Source organism: Ostrea edulis, chromosome 6, assembly GCF_947568905.1.
Source record: "Ostrea edulis chromosome 6, xbOstEdul1.1, whole genome shotgun sequence".
NCBI lineage: Eukaryota > Metazoa > Mollusca > Bivalvia > Ostreida > Ostreidae > Ostrea > Ostrea edulis.
The window spans coordinates 45,363,509-45,381,210 of NC_079169.1; the positions used below are offsets into that span (position 1 = coordinate 45,363,509).

The window sequence follows — 17,702 nt, forward strand, 5'->3', positions numbered from 1 at the left end:
ACAGTGATATATGATTCTGTTTATGTACGTCTCTCATCTTAAAAAGTGTGATGACCTATGTATTTCATTTGATAATTTGTTAGTTTTAACTCTAATGAATGGAAATAAATACACTTTTCAAACTTGTATCAGATAAAACTGCGAGTATGGAGTCACCTTAAGAGACATTTAATTTTTACCAACATTTAAAGATTATGCAAACACTTTTTTAAAGAGACCATCTATACTCAATATACTGTTACATGTAAGCTATATATTTATATTTCTGCACCAATGACATAAAACTGTAAAATGAAGATGAAACAGTTACATGCGTTTTTTGTTAAAACTCAATACTCTAGATATGTTTCATGCACATTAAACTAAATTTTGTAAAAGTATTAATTTCGGACTGAAATACATGTACATGTATATTACTAAAAATACGAAAATGTATTGAAAGCCATGCTAGCATAGAAAGGAAACGCATTGATTGTCCTAAAGACATGAACGGACTCGGACTGAGCGGGATACATATACACAGGTACATATACACAGGTATGAAGAAAAAGAAAAAACAAATTCAAAACAGTCGAAAGTTTGAATTTTTGTGGAAAGCAACGTTTGGAAAGCATGAACATTTACATAATTGTCATTGGTAAATCTAAATACAAGCCGCAGGTTTTAGTGGCGTACTGGTAAACAAAACGGTATTGTAGAGACGACCAAAACAAAAGACATACAAGTGCCACATTGAATGCTCTCTGTGTGGTAGATCGTGGCATTATTTTTGAACCAGGAAGTGGGTTTAACCGATATCTCTTCTATAGACACTGGAGTAGCTAACAGACTGTAATGGCTCGCTCGTATTTCTATGCTTGTTTCTCTCTCCTGGTCAGTCTTGTTCCGTTGGCAGCATTTCCTCCTCAGTTTATGCCATCAGAATGGCAATCCAGATCCCACTACTCCATTACACTCACTGGAATTCTCAGAGCAGCAGCTTCTTTTATTGAGGAATATGATTTGCTGAACACAACTGAATCTGATCGAAGTCGAATAGTTTCGATGTACTTTGGGGAAGGTATGTGAATTTATAGATTGAAATACTATTTGCATGTTTAAGATAACCTCGTAACGTATTGGTTTATTTTTAGATGGGAATTCCTTTAGAGCTTTTCTTCAAACAATCAACAAAATTGTAGCTTTTGAAAATGAAATTCAGAGAGATTTTGCAAGTGTTGCTTTCTACCATGTTAATGCTGAACAAATTATTACAGGTATGTATCAAGGGGAAAATTCACAAACTGAGAATTGTTTTAATCTATTTCTTTTATTTCGTGCACTTGTTAATTTAGAAATGCACACGAATTTAATGCGCATTCACCAATGTGCATTAGTTGACTGTGTTACCACCGTGCAAAATGCTAACCAAATGCGTCTTTTACTTCGCACTAAATTTAAAACTTCAATGCACATCCGTGTGAATAGCCACAAGATAAAAAGAAAGAATTTGAAAAGAATGGATGGCACAAAATATATATTTTTGGAATATACGGTTTCCTTATGGACAGCAGTGCCTTTTTGTTTGTCAGTCTTTCTCTCCGTTTTCCTGCCTGGTTATGGACAGTAGATAAAATATGTTATAGGCATTTGCGAATTAAATTATGATATAAATTTATTTTCTATGGATTTACCTACACCTATTGACCGACAGCGGAACACACATTTTTATTTTTGTGATTGTTTTTCAAATTTTTATATTTTGGATCTAAAAGATCAAACCGCTGCGTGGGGGTAGTATTCTAAGAACACAGTTATGTTTATCAGTCCGAAGGATTTATAACAGTAGTACACATTTTAAAGGAATAAGAATAGTCATTCATTTAAATACAAGTCAATAAACAAACATATCTACAGTGTGTGCATTTGACTTGGGACAAAACTACATGCATAGAAAAATCACCATTTCAGTATTAAAAAGTGCCTAAGATTTTGACAATATGCACCTGAGTCAAAAATACAGTAATGATGATAACGAAGTGTCCCTGAGTCATATTGCAAAGATATGATAATAATGAAAACAAAAAGTAACAACAAATGTAAAACAGGTACAAAATAATATAGAAAACCACAATCTGTTCTTGATTCAGCACACAATTACATAAGGTCTCTGAGGCGACAGATCCAGACACTGGCATCATCGGATAAACCAGACATTGAGTTAATTCAGGAAAAGCTGGGCTATTGTTTGTACACCATACAAGCCTTTTACAGTAATACCAACTGGGTAGAACTGAATGGAGACACACACTATGCAGATTTTGGTATGTATGCATTTTTTTCGAAAGCTATCTTATCGTATTCTTAAACATTCTCTTTCAGATCTAAATATTATCATTTCAAAACATATGTTAAAAGCAATTGGTTTTCAGGCCAAGAAAATGTTACTTTGATCGATATTGCTGATTCTACCGAAAAGTCCTGCAAAAGTTGTGGCAAAGACAACAGGTAAGTGGAATCTTATATCAGATTAGCTAACCCATTGATCAATTAATATAACAAAGTTATATTCAATGATATATCTGTCTGTCGGCTAATATATATATCTACATGTGTGTGTTCTTACTTAGATAGTAGATTTTGGTCAAAACATTACTAATGTGCCGTTGACAGGTTGTGGTCGCATACAGAAAAGCTGTTAACACGTAATTTAAAGCACTCCTGGCGACTACATGCCCCTTGAGAATTTAACGTGCATTGTGAGCAAATCTGCAACAATTAACTCCAGATAAACCATGAATTTAAAAACAATGTAGACAAATATTTGATATGTGTATCGGAATAAAGGTGTTTAAAGATATATAGCACAATAAAGCCTCGCATAAAAGATCAACTAAGTATTCGTTGCTGACTTAGAATCACACAGGTTCTTCAAAACTGGCCGCTATTTATTCTATTACACATCATTACCTAATACATGTGGTACAATCTGAATCAGATTATTAGCTGACCAATATTGGAAAATGTAAATATTATTAGCACCGGTCACATTGGTCGAAATAAATAGGCTATTCGTGGTTGGGAACTCTGTGTTTGTTATAATATTTCATACTTCCTTCTTGGAGATGATCGTGTAAAAATGATTTCAAACTGATTACTTTTTCGCCTTTTCTCAGCGTTTCCCATGTTATAAAAACCAAAAATAGACTTGTATTTATTCGGTATATACATATATTCAAATATGCATACATAAATACCAAGGATAACCCATGAAAGCTCGAAAGATTATTTCTGATAAGTTCCTTTGATGCACGGATGTTGGCACTAGGGAATCAATCATATGTGGGAGGAAACCGGAGTACCCGGAGGAAATCCACCTGTCCGAGTAGGTGACCGCTTTATCCTCTCAAGTACGAACCCTGTAGATAATGGGGATCGAACGGTGAGAAGCGAGAGCGCCACCTCCGCTGTGATCATAACTATGAACTAAGACCGCTGATCTATCAACGACGCGATGGTAGAGAGACGCGATTCAACACCAAGGCCTTTAATGCGATATCCAACGCCTAACCATGCGGTACAAGTAAACACGACGGAACTTAATCATTACAACGGAAGCCCTTTCACAAATATGCTCTCAACCTGAAAGTAGGAGAAAACACAGCATGTTTACTTTCGCCGAATAAAATATAGGGGATGCTTTAAGTTCTAAACTGGCATTAGTACTCAAGACCATAAAGCAGCTTCAAAGCAGGTTCAGACTCAAGCTGAGACCGAGAAAACAGAGACTGGGACTTGCAATTCAACATGATGTCTCCTATAATGTGCAATACCATCCAGACAAAATGACCCCTAGCACCAACATCCGTACAAGTCGGTAAAAAGGTAGTATATAGCTAACATTAATTGATAGTAAAGATTATTATTAATAAAGATTATTATCATTATTACAAATCACAGAAATTCTGATGAACCAGGTGGGTGCAATTCATTTTACACGACTCAATTTGTTTCCCCACATCGATATCAGATGTGAAAGAAAATGCTCGATGAGAGGCATACTTTTAGCGAGTTTACTCGTCCCCAAACATGAATTTAGTAAGAACATTGCCATAGGCACATGTTCAAATGTTTGAGATGTGGAAGACGCCTGAGCTGCAAAATAGCGAACTAGTTGCTGCAAGTTTATCATGGTTTTCGAGAATAATAGAGAATTGCGTGTTCCGTGTATCCTGAGAAGATACCTAAATTAGACAGTTATGACACCAACATAGTAAACATCTTCAATGTTTAGATCCCAAATTATACGATTGCTCAAAGGTCATAAGCGTCGAGCACAGTCTAAATTTTGCAGCCTTTCACCGGCAATGGTCACCACATGAGTGAAAAATTCTGTTTCTCTCCCTCCCTGTCTCTCTCTCTTTCTCTGAGAGAGAGAGAGAGAAAGAGAAAGAGAGAGAGAGAGAGAGAGAGTTAAGCAATAAACAACCAAGCAACTATGCAAAAATGATTAACATCTGTAAATCTAAAGCGCTTGAAACTTGAACTAAAATCACCCAGATAGGGTCTTTGTGTCCTACCTCTGTGAATGTCTACGACAGGGTTTTGACACTATAATTCACTCGACCACCGGCTCTTGCTAACAGCATGGACTGGATCTAAATCTAAATACATGTAGTAGAGTAAATTATGTTTTGAATTAGCTATACCAATTATAGCTTGCAGTTGCATAGATGAGTTTTCCTTAAGTCAAATTATAATGTAAATGTTTCATTTATATTATTTTATCTGTTTGTTCGGCACAAACTCTGGAAATAAAGAAAGAAGACAATTATACTTATACGTTATTTTGATGTACAGTGGAATCTACAACTGCACTGATAACATCATCACCACAAAATTAACAAGTGGCTACAGGGCTGGTCAGGACATATCAAAACCCACAGGTAAGTATTGACGCCATACGTCTAACCATGTACTCATTCCTTAGCTTGAACTGTTTCCTTTTTGATTTGCAATCATCAACTTATGTTTTTCTTAATCTGATCCACACTTCAGTGTCAACATATCTGAAAAAAGTTATTAAAGCTTTATAATGCTTTGTAAGCACAAATATATTTGGCGGTGACCATGCACAATATAACCGTGTGCTGCACGCCTTTGTTTTATTATAACGGTAGTGATTATTACCTGAGTTGCCGTTACTGCATTTTTTTTAGAGCCACTTGGAGCAATCTTTGGTAAATGCAGTCACGGAACATCTGATGATAGCTCACGCACTGACCCAGCAACTGGCGGCATTTACAAAGGCCGAGTATCAATGGACAGTGCACCACATCATAAGTGGCACCATCAAGCTTGGGAAGCCGCTGCCAAAGCAACTCACCATTTTTTAATGGATAAAAGTACAACTATTTCATACAGTTTTTGAAAAGGAACATTGCAATTTAGATACATTTGTAATTGGTTTATTCTTACTTTTCATTTCTAAAATTCACAGAAACTGGTATGAGAAACATCTTAGGATCAGATCTGTTTAAAGAGGTTCTCCATATCAAATCAAGGCAAGAAGTAACGAAAAATTCTCTAGCTTTCGTAATTGATGTAACCGGGTCTATGTCTGGTGAAATTGCGGGTGTGAAAAGGGCAACAGTAAAACTTGTGGAGGAATCAAGAAACTCTATATTTGTACCAGAAAAATACATCCTAGTCACATTCAGTGACCCAGGTATTTTTACAGTTCTCAGATATTTCAACATTTCTGAATAAAGTCGCATTCTTATCTAGATAGTGTGTTTTAAATCTGTCTTGCATATATGCCGGGAAACGTTTTTAATGCGACGATTTAGGTGTAAACATAGAATTTTGTACAATTTTAGAGTCACAGTAACGTTTGTTTACATTGTTTGAATTCAAATACATGTATATGTACATATTATGCAGAGAATTTGACGACAGCAAGGGAGACTACCGACTGGAACCAAATGATAGACTTCCTGCAGGCTCTAAGCGTGAGCGGAGGCGGAGATTGTCCTGAATATGCCTTGTCAGGCATGCTTCTAGGTATTACATGGGAAGATACAAAGTGCAGAGTAAAAACAATATGAAAAGTCCTTGTGTTGTACTACTGGAGATATAACTACTTTAGTAAAAATTATGAACAGAAATTGTGATGCTCTAAATCAATCTTAAGATGACTCGTCTTGAAAAATGTAAGAATAATTGTATCGCTTCCTTTAACAGCAATAAACATGTCAAATCCAGGCTCTCAGATTATATTCTGCTCTGATGCTAGTGCCAAAGATGAGAATAAGCGTGATGACGTAGTAGAGGGTTTGAAATCAAAATCTCTGAAAGCTACTTACCTACTAACCGGCACGTGCACAACACGAAAAAGGAGAGAAACGCACAGTACGTAAAACGGATATTTTGCGTTCTCTGTTTGAATAAAAATAGAGAGACATTAAAACAGATGTATACTATGTTAGATTACTTGATAATTCTCAATGTAGGACAGAAAAGAAGCACTGGGTACAAGCTATTTGAAGACATAGCTGCGGAAGCGGGAGGCCAAGTAATGAGAACAACGACTTCAGAGATAGAGACAGCTGTCGAACGTGTAGTAAAGGTACTCAGTTAAAGCCGTGTATGATGGATTATAACAAACCCAGATTCAGATGTACAATCTTATTTTCGTAATATACATTGTAGCATTACATAGCAACCAATCAGACTCGCGATTTGGTTTAAAAAATATATATGTTTTATCAAACATTTCGCATTTGGTTTCGTTGTAATCAAATATGCCTCAAATATTGATAAATTTAAAATGCACCTTGGCATGCAGTATATTTTTCAATATATCATTTCCATCTCTCTTTACTCAAGAATCAAAATACTGAAAGTACTGATGAGAGTTGATTATTCAGTACGCAATGTAAAGTAGTGTTTCAATGTAGAGATGTTTTCATGTGATAAACAATTTTTGAGTCAACTCGTATAGCGAGCTATACTCCTTGGCATCGGGTCCGTCCTGTGGATTCACCTCTTCATTACCACCCTCATACGCAACGAATATAGTTTGACTCGTAGTGTATGTTTATTAGTTTGTTATATGTCATGCACATATAATTCTTAATAATGTTAATGGAACACACACATTGTTTGTATCTTTAAATCTAAACTAAAGACTCAACATTGCAACTAGTCTGTGCAGATGAAATTACTGTGTTGTGCAACCATAACGGACTCCTTATCTTCACCTACTAGTCATTTGTTCTTATACAACTTAGTTTAATGGTATTCAAATAGCGTTTAGAGCAATATGGATTTTACACTTTAAAAATAAATTTATTATCATTATTATTTATATACGAATGTGAAAATATTGTAGAATTACATGTAGGCATCGATAGCAAATCTGCAACTAAATACAGTTTAGAGAAGATAAGACTCTGCGGATAGGAAAGCAGACACTGCATGTCTTTCATTGAGTTTAAGATTTGTTAACATGGTCAATAAATATATATTATTACTACAGTAACTTGATCCGAAGAGTCGGATCACGTCTCGTTGACAGGCGCGGATCATCAGATCACACGAGACGCAAAGCGTCGAGTTTGATCTGATGATCCGCGCCTGTCAACGAGACGTGATCCAACTCTTCGGATCAAGTTACTGTAGTAATGATAAATTTATTATATACCTCCTTGCATATTATTATATACCCCCTTGGTATATAATAAAGTTTTGTATGATATTATGATTGATTATATACCCATCAATGTATCGTTCTTTGATTCTGTGGATTTCACAGCGTGTGATCCGGTTTTCCGGATCACCACACGGTGGTTTTCTGATTCCGTATCAGTATCCTCTGAAACTGATGTCGTCACAATGACGTCACAATGCAACAACGCAACAGTATTTGTGGAAAATATTGACCGCGTCACAAAAGAAAACTGCGTACACAAAACATAATTTTTTGAAATGTCTGTGTTTTTGATAATTTGGATTACATTTATTATCTTAAAATGTTGTACGGTGTGACCGTTGAGACGAGCGAAGCCCATTAACATCTTGCAACACGACTTATAGACATTTTATCCGTCTCTTCATTTAACGAGGGAAATATAACATGGTCGATGTAAACAGTTACATTGTTACGTCATATTAGCTGCAATGGTTTTTCTTCTTCTCTCAAATCAAGCAAAAACAAAAGGTTTGAAGCTCTGATAAAGCTTGTCTGGAATTTGAAAACGTTAATGGTACTTTCTAAACAATCTAATTATTTTAATTACGGGATTGTCAATGGAGTATACCGCAGTGACGGCGAGATTTTTCCAGAAGCATTATGGGTAATACTCATCTTTTTCTGCTGATGAAGAGCAAATCACTTTACTCATATGTGTAATCATTGGAGCGAGCTCGTCGCGTCGCTTCCCGACGCGAGCTTCGCTCGCTATAAATGTGGATTTAAAATGCATGAGGGGGTATATAATAAATTTATCATTACTACAGTAACTTGATCCGAAGAGTTGGATCATGTCTCGTTCACAGGTGCGGATCATCAGATCAAACTCGACGCTTCGCGTCTCGTGTGATCTGATGATCCGCGCCTGTCAACGAGACGTGATCCGACTCTTCGGATCAAGTTACTGTAGTAATTATTATATATATATTCAAAATTTAGCCAAACACAGTAAACACTTTTGAAGTTGATCGAAATAACAATAATTTTAATCGCGCATTAATATAAGGAGGGGTTGGGTTAGAACTCGGATTAAATGAATAAGGACTTCGTATTACTGGATACATTGAATGATATGGCGATTCTTGAACTAATAATCTAACGGAATTCTGACGAAAATATATCCGTAATGAATTCTATATTTGCTTTGTTTTTAAAATACATGTAAATAAACAACAAAGAAGTTAACATCATTTACATACGCACGTGGTACATGTTTGTCGAAATACTTCATGTGTACAGAACGAAGGAAGAAGTGATCAAGGTATTTGAAGACTTCAAGAGAATAATTTGTATCGATACCTGCTACAAATTGTATCCGGGCTGTTACTGTTTTGTCTCTCGCGGTATACTTTTGCTATTTGACAAGTACCGATAAGGGATCATCTCATGTAGATGTGCTGGATACCATGGATAGTAATCTTTGATCTTGAAGTTTTATGTACCCATTGTAATGTCTATATCATAAATAGTTCATTCAGATTAAATGTTTTCCCACACTTAGGAATGTGCTCTATCAGCGAAAGCTATATATTTAGTATTAAGTCAGTAATTGATGTTGACAGCCTCAGCCACGCGGTTTGTGAAATTGCTCAGTTATGTAGTTTAGAATTAAAGAATGAAATTGGACAGACGCGTTCCTCTTATGAGTGTCTAGAGCACGACAATTACGGACAGTACATTGGCGACGAGGATACAAAAATTGCACAATGGCAAAGGCATTGCAGCTACCTGCAATAAGTCCGTTTGATGTAAATGGTGACCAAACCAGTGTCTCACAAAGGTGGGATAAATGGAAGAAAACTTTTGAGTTCTAACTAACAGCGTCCGGCATTACAGATAAAGCGCAAAAAAGGACTCTGTTTCTGCATTCAGCGGGAAGTGAAGTTCAGGAAATATTCGATACCCTCGGTGACACGGGAGACGACTTGGAGGGCGCTAAAACGAAATTGGATGAGTATTTTCAACCAAAACGGAACATAGCGTTCGAGCGCCATTTGTTCGGAAATGCGGCACAGGGTGAAACAGAGAAAATCGACAGTTTTGTGACTAGGCTGCGCAAGTTGGCCGTGACCTGCGAGTTTGAAAAGCCAGATGACAATATTCGCGACCAAATCGTTGAAAAGTGCAAATCGTCAAAATTAAGGAAGAGGCTCCTAAAGGAAAAGGAACTAACTTTGAAAAACGCGATGGATATAGCCCGAGCTGGCGAAATTGTAGACGAGCAAGCAGACAGATTTAAGGGCAGTGAAACGTTTTCAAACTCTGATGTTAATACTGTCAGACCGTCGGTGAATCACCCAAAAAGGTACGGGAGTGAGAAAAGTTCACAGAGGGATGCCACGTGTTTTCGTTGCGGGCGCAAGGGCCACATTGCAAGGGATTGTACAATCACTAAGGACAAAAATTGTAATAAGTGCGGAAAAAAGGGACATTTCGCAAAAGTGTGTAAAACGAAATCGGATACCCCACGCACAAAACCAGGTAGGGACCGCAGTACAAAACATGTTCATTTAGTACAGAGCGAATCTTCGGAGGACGAGTTCGCGTTTGCCGTGCACGACAAGTATACAAATGGCATGATAGACATTAATGTGGGCGGAGCTACAGCGCAAATGCTAATCGACTCTGGCGCTACCTGCAACATCGTAAACTCCGATATATGGAGCGCCATCCGCGCTAACAACGAGAATATGTCCCTATCGAGAAATACCAAAAGATTGTTTTCTTACGGATCAAAGGAACCACTACAAATACTAGGAACTTTTCAGACAGTTGCAAAGTATGGGTTACGTGAAACATCTGCAGAATTTGCTGTCGTTAAAGGTGATTATATTTCCTTACTAGGGAAGGATACAGTAGTCGAGCTAGGAGTTCTACGTATTGGAGTCGAGGGGTCAGACTTTTGTTCTGTTATAAGCGAAATAGATAAGATCGTTGCCTCAAGGAATACTGTTTTCGATGGAGTAGGGAAGCTTAAAAATTTTCAGCTTAGAATTCATGTCGACAAAACCGTGACTCCAGTAGCACAACCGCTACGACGCTTACCATTTAATGTAAGAAAAAGCGTGAACAAGAAGCTTGAGGAGCTGGAGAAGATGGACATAATTGAGAAGGTAAACAACCCCACGGCTTGGGTATCACCACTTGTCGTTGTGCCAAAGAAAAAACGGGAAATTCGAATTTGTGTCGATATGAGACGGGCCAATACTGCAGTTCAACGTGAACGATACCCGATCCCGACGGTGGACGAAATGCTGGAAGACATGAATGGCAGCAAGGTGTTCTCCAAGCTTGATTTACGTTGGGGATACCACCAGATAGAGCTGGACGAGGAATCAAGGGAGATAACTACGTTTGTGACACACGAGGGCCTCTATCGCTATAAGCGCCTCATGTTTGGAATTTCCTCAGCATCCGAAATCTACCAAAGGGTGATAGGGCAAGTCATTCAAGGAATTGAAGGAGTCCGAAATTTGTCTGATGACATAATTGTTTACGGAACAGACGAGGTGGACCATAACAGGAAGCTTACAAAAGTGCTTGACAGATTGGCAGAGAAGGGACTGACTCTAAATAGAGAAAAGTGCAAATTCGGTCTGTCGAAAATTGTATTCCTCGGACACGTGATTTCGTCAGAAGGAATCCGGCCTGACCAAGGAAAGGTCCAAGCAGTATCAGAGACCAGGACGCCGACGAATAGTTCTGAAATAAGGAGTTTTCTTGGACTAGCTAATTACTGCGGGCGTTTCATACCGAATTTTTCGACGATTGCAGCCCCACTACGAGAGCTAACAAGGAAGAGCACGCACTGGAGGTGGACGCAAAAACACCAGGATGCGTTTGACATGCTTAAAAAAGCCCTTGTAAGTGCTGAAGCACTAGCATACTACAACCCAAAAGCCGAGACGAGGATAATAGTGGATGCAAGTCCCGTAGGACTGGGAGCCATACTAGCACAGAAACAACCAGACGGATTGTTTAAACCAATTGCATATTCAAGTCGATCTCTAACCGATGTAGAGCAGAGATACTCACAGACTGAGCGCGAAGCGCTGGGTGTAGTGTTCGGTTGTGAAAAGTTCCACATGTACATATACGGACTAGAGTTCGAAATCTGGACTGATCATAAGCCACTGACCTACATTTACTCTCCAAAGTCAAAACCACCAGCCAGGATCGAGCGATGGATTTTGCGACTACAGCCTTATAAGTATAAGATCGTCTACATACCTGGACCAAAGAATGCTGCTGATGCTCTATCGAGATTGAGCCGAAATCGGGTTGGCCGAATACGCCACATCGCAGAGGAGTACGCGTATTTCATCGCAGAAAATGCTGTACCAAAAGCACTGACCATCCAAGAAGTTCGTCAGAAAACATCGGAGGACCCAGAACTCGCGGAGATTATGAGGAAGATCAAGACGGGGGACGGCCGTCTGAGTCCAAAATTTCGTACCGTGGAGGCGGAGCTTTCAGTCGTTCACGGAATAGTATTACGTGGATCGCGCATCATATTGCCCAAGTGCCTCAGGAGGCAAACAGTATCCCTGGCCCACGAAGGACACCAGGGTATTGTCCGGACGAAACAGAGACTAAGAGAGAAGGTATGGTGGCCAGGTATCGATATAGAAGCCGAGCGATTTGTCAAAGCGTGTCATCAATGCCAACTTTTAACAAACAGCAATAGACCCGAACCAGTTCGAACAACTGTTTTACCTGACGGGCCATGGCAGGATCTGGCTATAGACCTTATGGGACCGTTTCCCTCTGGGGAATACCTATTAGTCGTTATAGACTATTTCTCCCGATTCCAGGAAGTAGCCATAATGAAGAAGATAACTAGTGAGAGGATCATTTTCCAACTTGAAAGTATGTTCGCAAGGCACGGCTTACCTTACAGCATGCGGAGTGATAATGGACCACAGTTTGTGTCGGAGGAGTTTAAGGGATACCTGGATTTAAATGGTATCAAACACATTCGGACCACACCATACTGGCCGCAAGGGAATAAGGAAGTAGAAAGGCAAAACCGAACATTACTAAAAGCTATAAAGGCGGCAAACGCGGAACGTAAAGATTGGAGACGAGAATTACCAAAGTTCTTACTTGCGTATCGCACGACCCCGCATTCTACAACTGGAAAAAGCCCTGCAGAGTTGTTGTATAACCGGAAAATCCATACCAAGTTACCAGAGATGAGTAAAAGGATCGATCACCAAGAGTTACGAGAAACAGATGCGAGACAGAAATTCAAATTCAAAAGAAGGGCGGACGAGAGGCGTGGCGCCGTAGAGTCCAAAGTTGAAATTGGCGACACAGTTGTACAACGTCAGCCTAAGCGCGATAAGCTGTCAACCGAGTTCGCGCCTGAAAAGTTTGTCGTGAGGGAGAAATGCAGGAATGCAGTGACACTCGAAGATGAAAATGGATCATCAGTAAAGCGAAACTGCACAGCTGTAAAGAAATTCATATCGAACCGCGAAAATGAAACAGAATCGCGCGACCCGGAAATTAGCGCAGAAGAATCCGGAGATGAATCTGATAAAGACCGTTCTGTCACAGATACCGGAAGACCATCCCGGGAACACAAGCCACCTGCGTATCTAAGAGACTATGTGACCACTTGAGGAAAAAAGGGACCTGACTTATTATTATTAGATTATAATTTTCTGACTTCTTAGATTAGTTATTAGATTATAATTTTGTTTTGATGTTATAAAAATGAGTTTGTTAGCATTTTAAAATTTAAATCAACAGGCTGTCATTTCTAAAATGTTAAAAATTTGCTTTTGTCTAAGGTGAAGAGGGATGTAATGTCTATATCTTAAATAGTTCATTCAGATTAAATGTTTTCCCACACTTAGGAATGTGCTCTATCAGCGAAAGCTATATATTTAGTATTAAGTCAGTAATTGATGTTGACAGCCTCAGCCACGCGGTTTGTGAAATTGCTTAGTTATGTAGTTTAGAATTAAAGAATGAAATTGGACAGACGCGTTCCTCTTATGAGTGTCTAGAGCACGACAATTACGGACAGTACACCCATAACATGGGTAAATTCATCAAGCTAATATGTCGTATTCCTACTTTGTGAGCTTGAAATTTCATAGATATCTAGTTTAGCATAATGCTTATGCATGTACATTTTGTTTGACCATACTTTAAAGATTCAGAATTAAACCTCATATTAAAGACTGTGCTGTATATACTCCCCTAACCCCACTCCTTGTTGGAAATCATAGACGCATCAACTCTGAGGCCCTTGAGTCTATACAATGTATCCAACATTTATTTTTTATTTCGATATTTGTGACAGTATTTCTATTCGAGAAAACGCTAATGCAATGTTTATGAATTACCAATTTGTTAATGGAACATTGGTATTTTAAATTTTAAATTTTATCAAATTAACACATTCAAACATATCATTGGGTCAAATACTGTCTTACTTGTTTCATATCGATTGTTAGGTCGTATTATAATATTAATTAAAGAATTCGCCTGATAGATAAAAACCAAAAAAAAAAAAAAAAAAAAACTGGCTGTAATAACAGTCCATGACTCATTGCAGTGAAAAACAGACACAAGCAACGTTTACCAATTTATTCATATACTGCAATGGACAATATCGGCCGCATGTGAAAATTTTGTGGGGTAACTGGGGAGTCGCCCAGTGAGCCAGTTTAACTTAACTTGTAAGGGGTACACTGGGGGGCCCGAGTAAAACATTCAGTGCCCAGACCTGAACGGACGCCAGCGTTCTAAGGAGGTAAGCGAGACCCGCCCTTCTCACCCTGTCTCCTGCAGAGCTACCTGGTATGTACATTATCATGTTGGACATAAGCCCCTAATATGCATCAGACTGTAGCATCCCCTCACTGAAGTGAGGTGGATGTGGCCCCAACCGTCCCCGGTGGTGGCCCTACTATTAGTTAACTTGTTTTAACTTGTACGACTTTTAGTACTGTAAATTGCCCCCTGCTTTAGAAGCAGGTGGGGAAAACAACCAGGTTTTGGAGCAGAAACAGTCATCACATACCATTACCGACTCCCCAGTTTGGCCACAGACATTGGAACAATGTCCCCCACAAAAAACTTGTAAAATTAAAAACTGAGTGAAACTCAAAATACAATAAAGAGTTACATGGATAAGAATAAGTCATTTGACCAAACCACAGTACTTGAACCTGGAGTTGCACAAAAATTACAGTAAACACTGGTAAACGCACAATTGAAAAACAACAACAAGCACGGAATTTTAAATTACTTGTGCGGCGGATAAGAAAAACCTTGACGTTTGGGAAGAAAAAAAATATTCCAAGGCCGCTTGAATATTGTTGAGAAATAATTGATTTCCCAGGACTGACATACAGATGAGTGCCATCTATTGGAAAAACTCAATCTCAGTAGCCTAGATGACATGGTCATGTCCAATGTACAAACCTCTAACCTGGTTAGCCATGGATTTTTATCATGCAACTAAGGGCAAAATGCAAATATATTCTAGGTACTGAAAACGTGTCGTAGGAGTGCCATCCGCATGAAAAGAGCAATATATAAGTAATGGGGGGGGGGGGGGGGCTATAAATATGCCTTACTTGGTAGTGTTGGGCGGATAATTTGATAAAACTAGGGGTTTGCCGGTTTGGTTGGTCTTGGACCTATATGTGAAAATACTAACACTTGACCTAGCTGGTTTTGAGAAACTTGTGGAATCGACAATGGCAAAAATTACTGACTGAGCAAACCGTAAAAATGCCAATGAAAAAATAAGAAGACATGATTTAAAAAGGCGAGCGACATACTGATGTTAAAGCATGAAAGATTGTAACAAATAATTGGTACGATATAGGAAGTCTGATATATTGAGACGCCTATAGACCGCTTGACACCTTCTAGGGAGGAGAGAAATTTGATTGGTTGTTTATGTACATCAACCAGAATTCGCTGTGAATTTTGCCCCAAGACATAGCAGGGTTGGAGGCCTTACGGAGTCGGAATTGCTCGTCATACTTTGCCAATTTTGTGAACGATTAGCGGCAAGCCTTATATCTCGCATGTACTTAAGCATTTCTTGGGCCGTTTGACTATGTTGAAGTACGATGCTCATGTAAATCATGAACGCTGATGTCCACTTTTCTATGCTAAAAAAGGAGTTAAGTTGGCGCTTGACTACGCATAGCTTATCATTGAGAAGTTGTAAATCCCCGTGGGACTCAAATTGCTCCAATTCCGTAGCCGATTTGAGTAGGACAGACAGATCAATAAATCCCCCTCCCATATTTTTTGCTCGAATTTAAGCGGGACATGACTGCCGATATCATCGCATGTAGATGTAATTTGACAAGGTAAGGGTAAATAGGCCGCTTGGTCCAACAAAAATAAATTACAAGCCTCACCCGGGTTATCCGGTGTATTATCGATTGGGAATCGAGGAACCTCCTAAGGGGGCTGTGGCTGCCCCTCTGCAGGGGCTAGTCGATCTGTCCAAGGTGTGACCGTGTGATTTGGAATTCGTTCCCGGAGTTGAGCTGTTGTCCGACGATTACGTTTCATCCCGACCCCCCCTGGCCGGGGATCTCTGGGTCGCTGCTCGTTTTTTAGGTGGCATTCCTAATGCAGGAAAAATTGTCAAGAAGCTATGTATAGGGAATAAATCCAAAAAGGGGAGAAAACACTTCGGTCACATGCTTGGTTTCCGCCTCAAATACAAGAACCACGTTGCTGCTTCGGTTGGAAAAGGTGTAATGAATGGGTTCGATCACAGGGAGTACCGAGTGTGACGTAGCGCATACAAATTAACTTGTACCATCTAGCCGCTAAAGTCACATAGACCCGACCTACAGGGTGTATCAAAATTAATACGGACTATTTGATATAAACTCAAATAATCTCGATTGTAACAGTAATCCACAATGGTGTCTATTTCCTGTTATGATATTTCTTTTCCAAGACTTTGCAAAAGATGTGTCTCTTTGCAGCATCAAAGAAAAACAAAACATTTTGTCTCTTTATGTTGGTTGGCTGTATATTGTTTTTCGTTCTATACCAAATATCATGACATGTTACAATAAAACGACATTATTTTGATATATAGATTGCCCAACAGCAGGACTACGAATACATGCACATTAAAAACCCCAGTGGTTTTATCTAAGCATGTCTGTATTTTTGGCAGCACAGGCTGTGATTATACAGCAGCACGTGTGGATAATTGCTAGCATAAAAAGGGAATATAATCCTGTTGAACATTTGGCCAACCTCGCAAAAGGACAAAACTTTGGGGGAAAACCCCATCAAAATATGATGAAAACCTCACTAATCGATGTGTTCAAAACTAAACTTTTCTGTCGTCGTTAAATTCTTTCTTAACTAGAATTACCAACTAAACGTACATGGAGTGCTTTTAATCAATATGTCTATTGATCTTAACTCAGGTCGGACATTAGAAATATAGAGGGTTTTTTTAATTTATATATTTATATAATCAAAATTAATTTACGAAATAAAAAACAACAACAATCATGATTGGATAAAAAATTGTTTTTAATTAACAGTGACTAGTATAATAATAATGATAATTCTTTATTGCAAAAGACATATATCTTATAGCATTATAACAAAATTGAACATGAATAATAATTACAAAACTGAAAATAAACGGCCAATTCTTACAAAGACATCTAGCAGATGTAAATACAATAGTATAATGATAGTAAAAAAGGAGAATGACGATACAAATTACATATTATGGACTGTTCTTAGTTCAAGAGCTTTACAAATAAATTTTCCTAAGTTACAAAGTTCTTTAACATTGTTTACACTTAATAGTTGTATGAATTTGAACATGGAGGGTTTACTCCAGCAATACTTTTTCACTAATTTAGCTCTAATCTGACAATATACAGGACAGACTAACAAAAAGTGGTATTCATCCTCAATTTCAGTGATACATGTTTTACAAAACCTT

At 38.4% G+C, this 17,702-nt stretch overlaps 1 protein-coding gene across 1 annotated transcript in view; it reads left to right on the forward strand.

Annotated features, from left to right (window-relative positions):
• Positions 1 to 796: 796 nt before the first annotated feature.
• LOC130047279 (von Willebrand factor A domain-containing protein 7-like) overlaps positions 797 to 17,702 on the forward strand; it is a 29,839-nt gene continuing 12,933 nt past the window's right edge. Inside the window, exons 1-10 of the mRNA XM_056141912.1 lie at positions 797 to 1,060; positions 1,134 to 1,256; positions 2,130 to 2,303; positions 2,412 to 2,487; positions 4,840 to 4,925; positions 5,199 to 5,384; positions 5,480 to 5,707; positions 5,923 to 6,042; positions 6,223 to 6,390; positions 6,492 to 6,607. Coding sequence (XP_055997887.1) covers positions 835 to 1,060; positions 1,134 to 1,256; positions 2,130 to 2,303; positions 2,412 to 2,487; positions 4,840 to 4,925; positions 5,199 to 5,384; positions 5,480 to 5,707; positions 5,923 to 6,042; positions 6,223 to 6,390; positions 6,492 to 6,607 — 1,503 coding nt within the window. The 5' untranslated portion in view covers positions 797 to 834. The remainder of the gene's footprint in view (positions 1,061 to 1,133; positions 1,257 to 2,129; positions 2,304 to 2,411; positions 2,488 to 4,839; positions 4,926 to 5,198; positions 5,385 to 5,479; positions 5,708 to 5,922; positions 6,043 to 6,222; positions 6,391 to 6,491; positions 6,608 to 17,702) is intronic.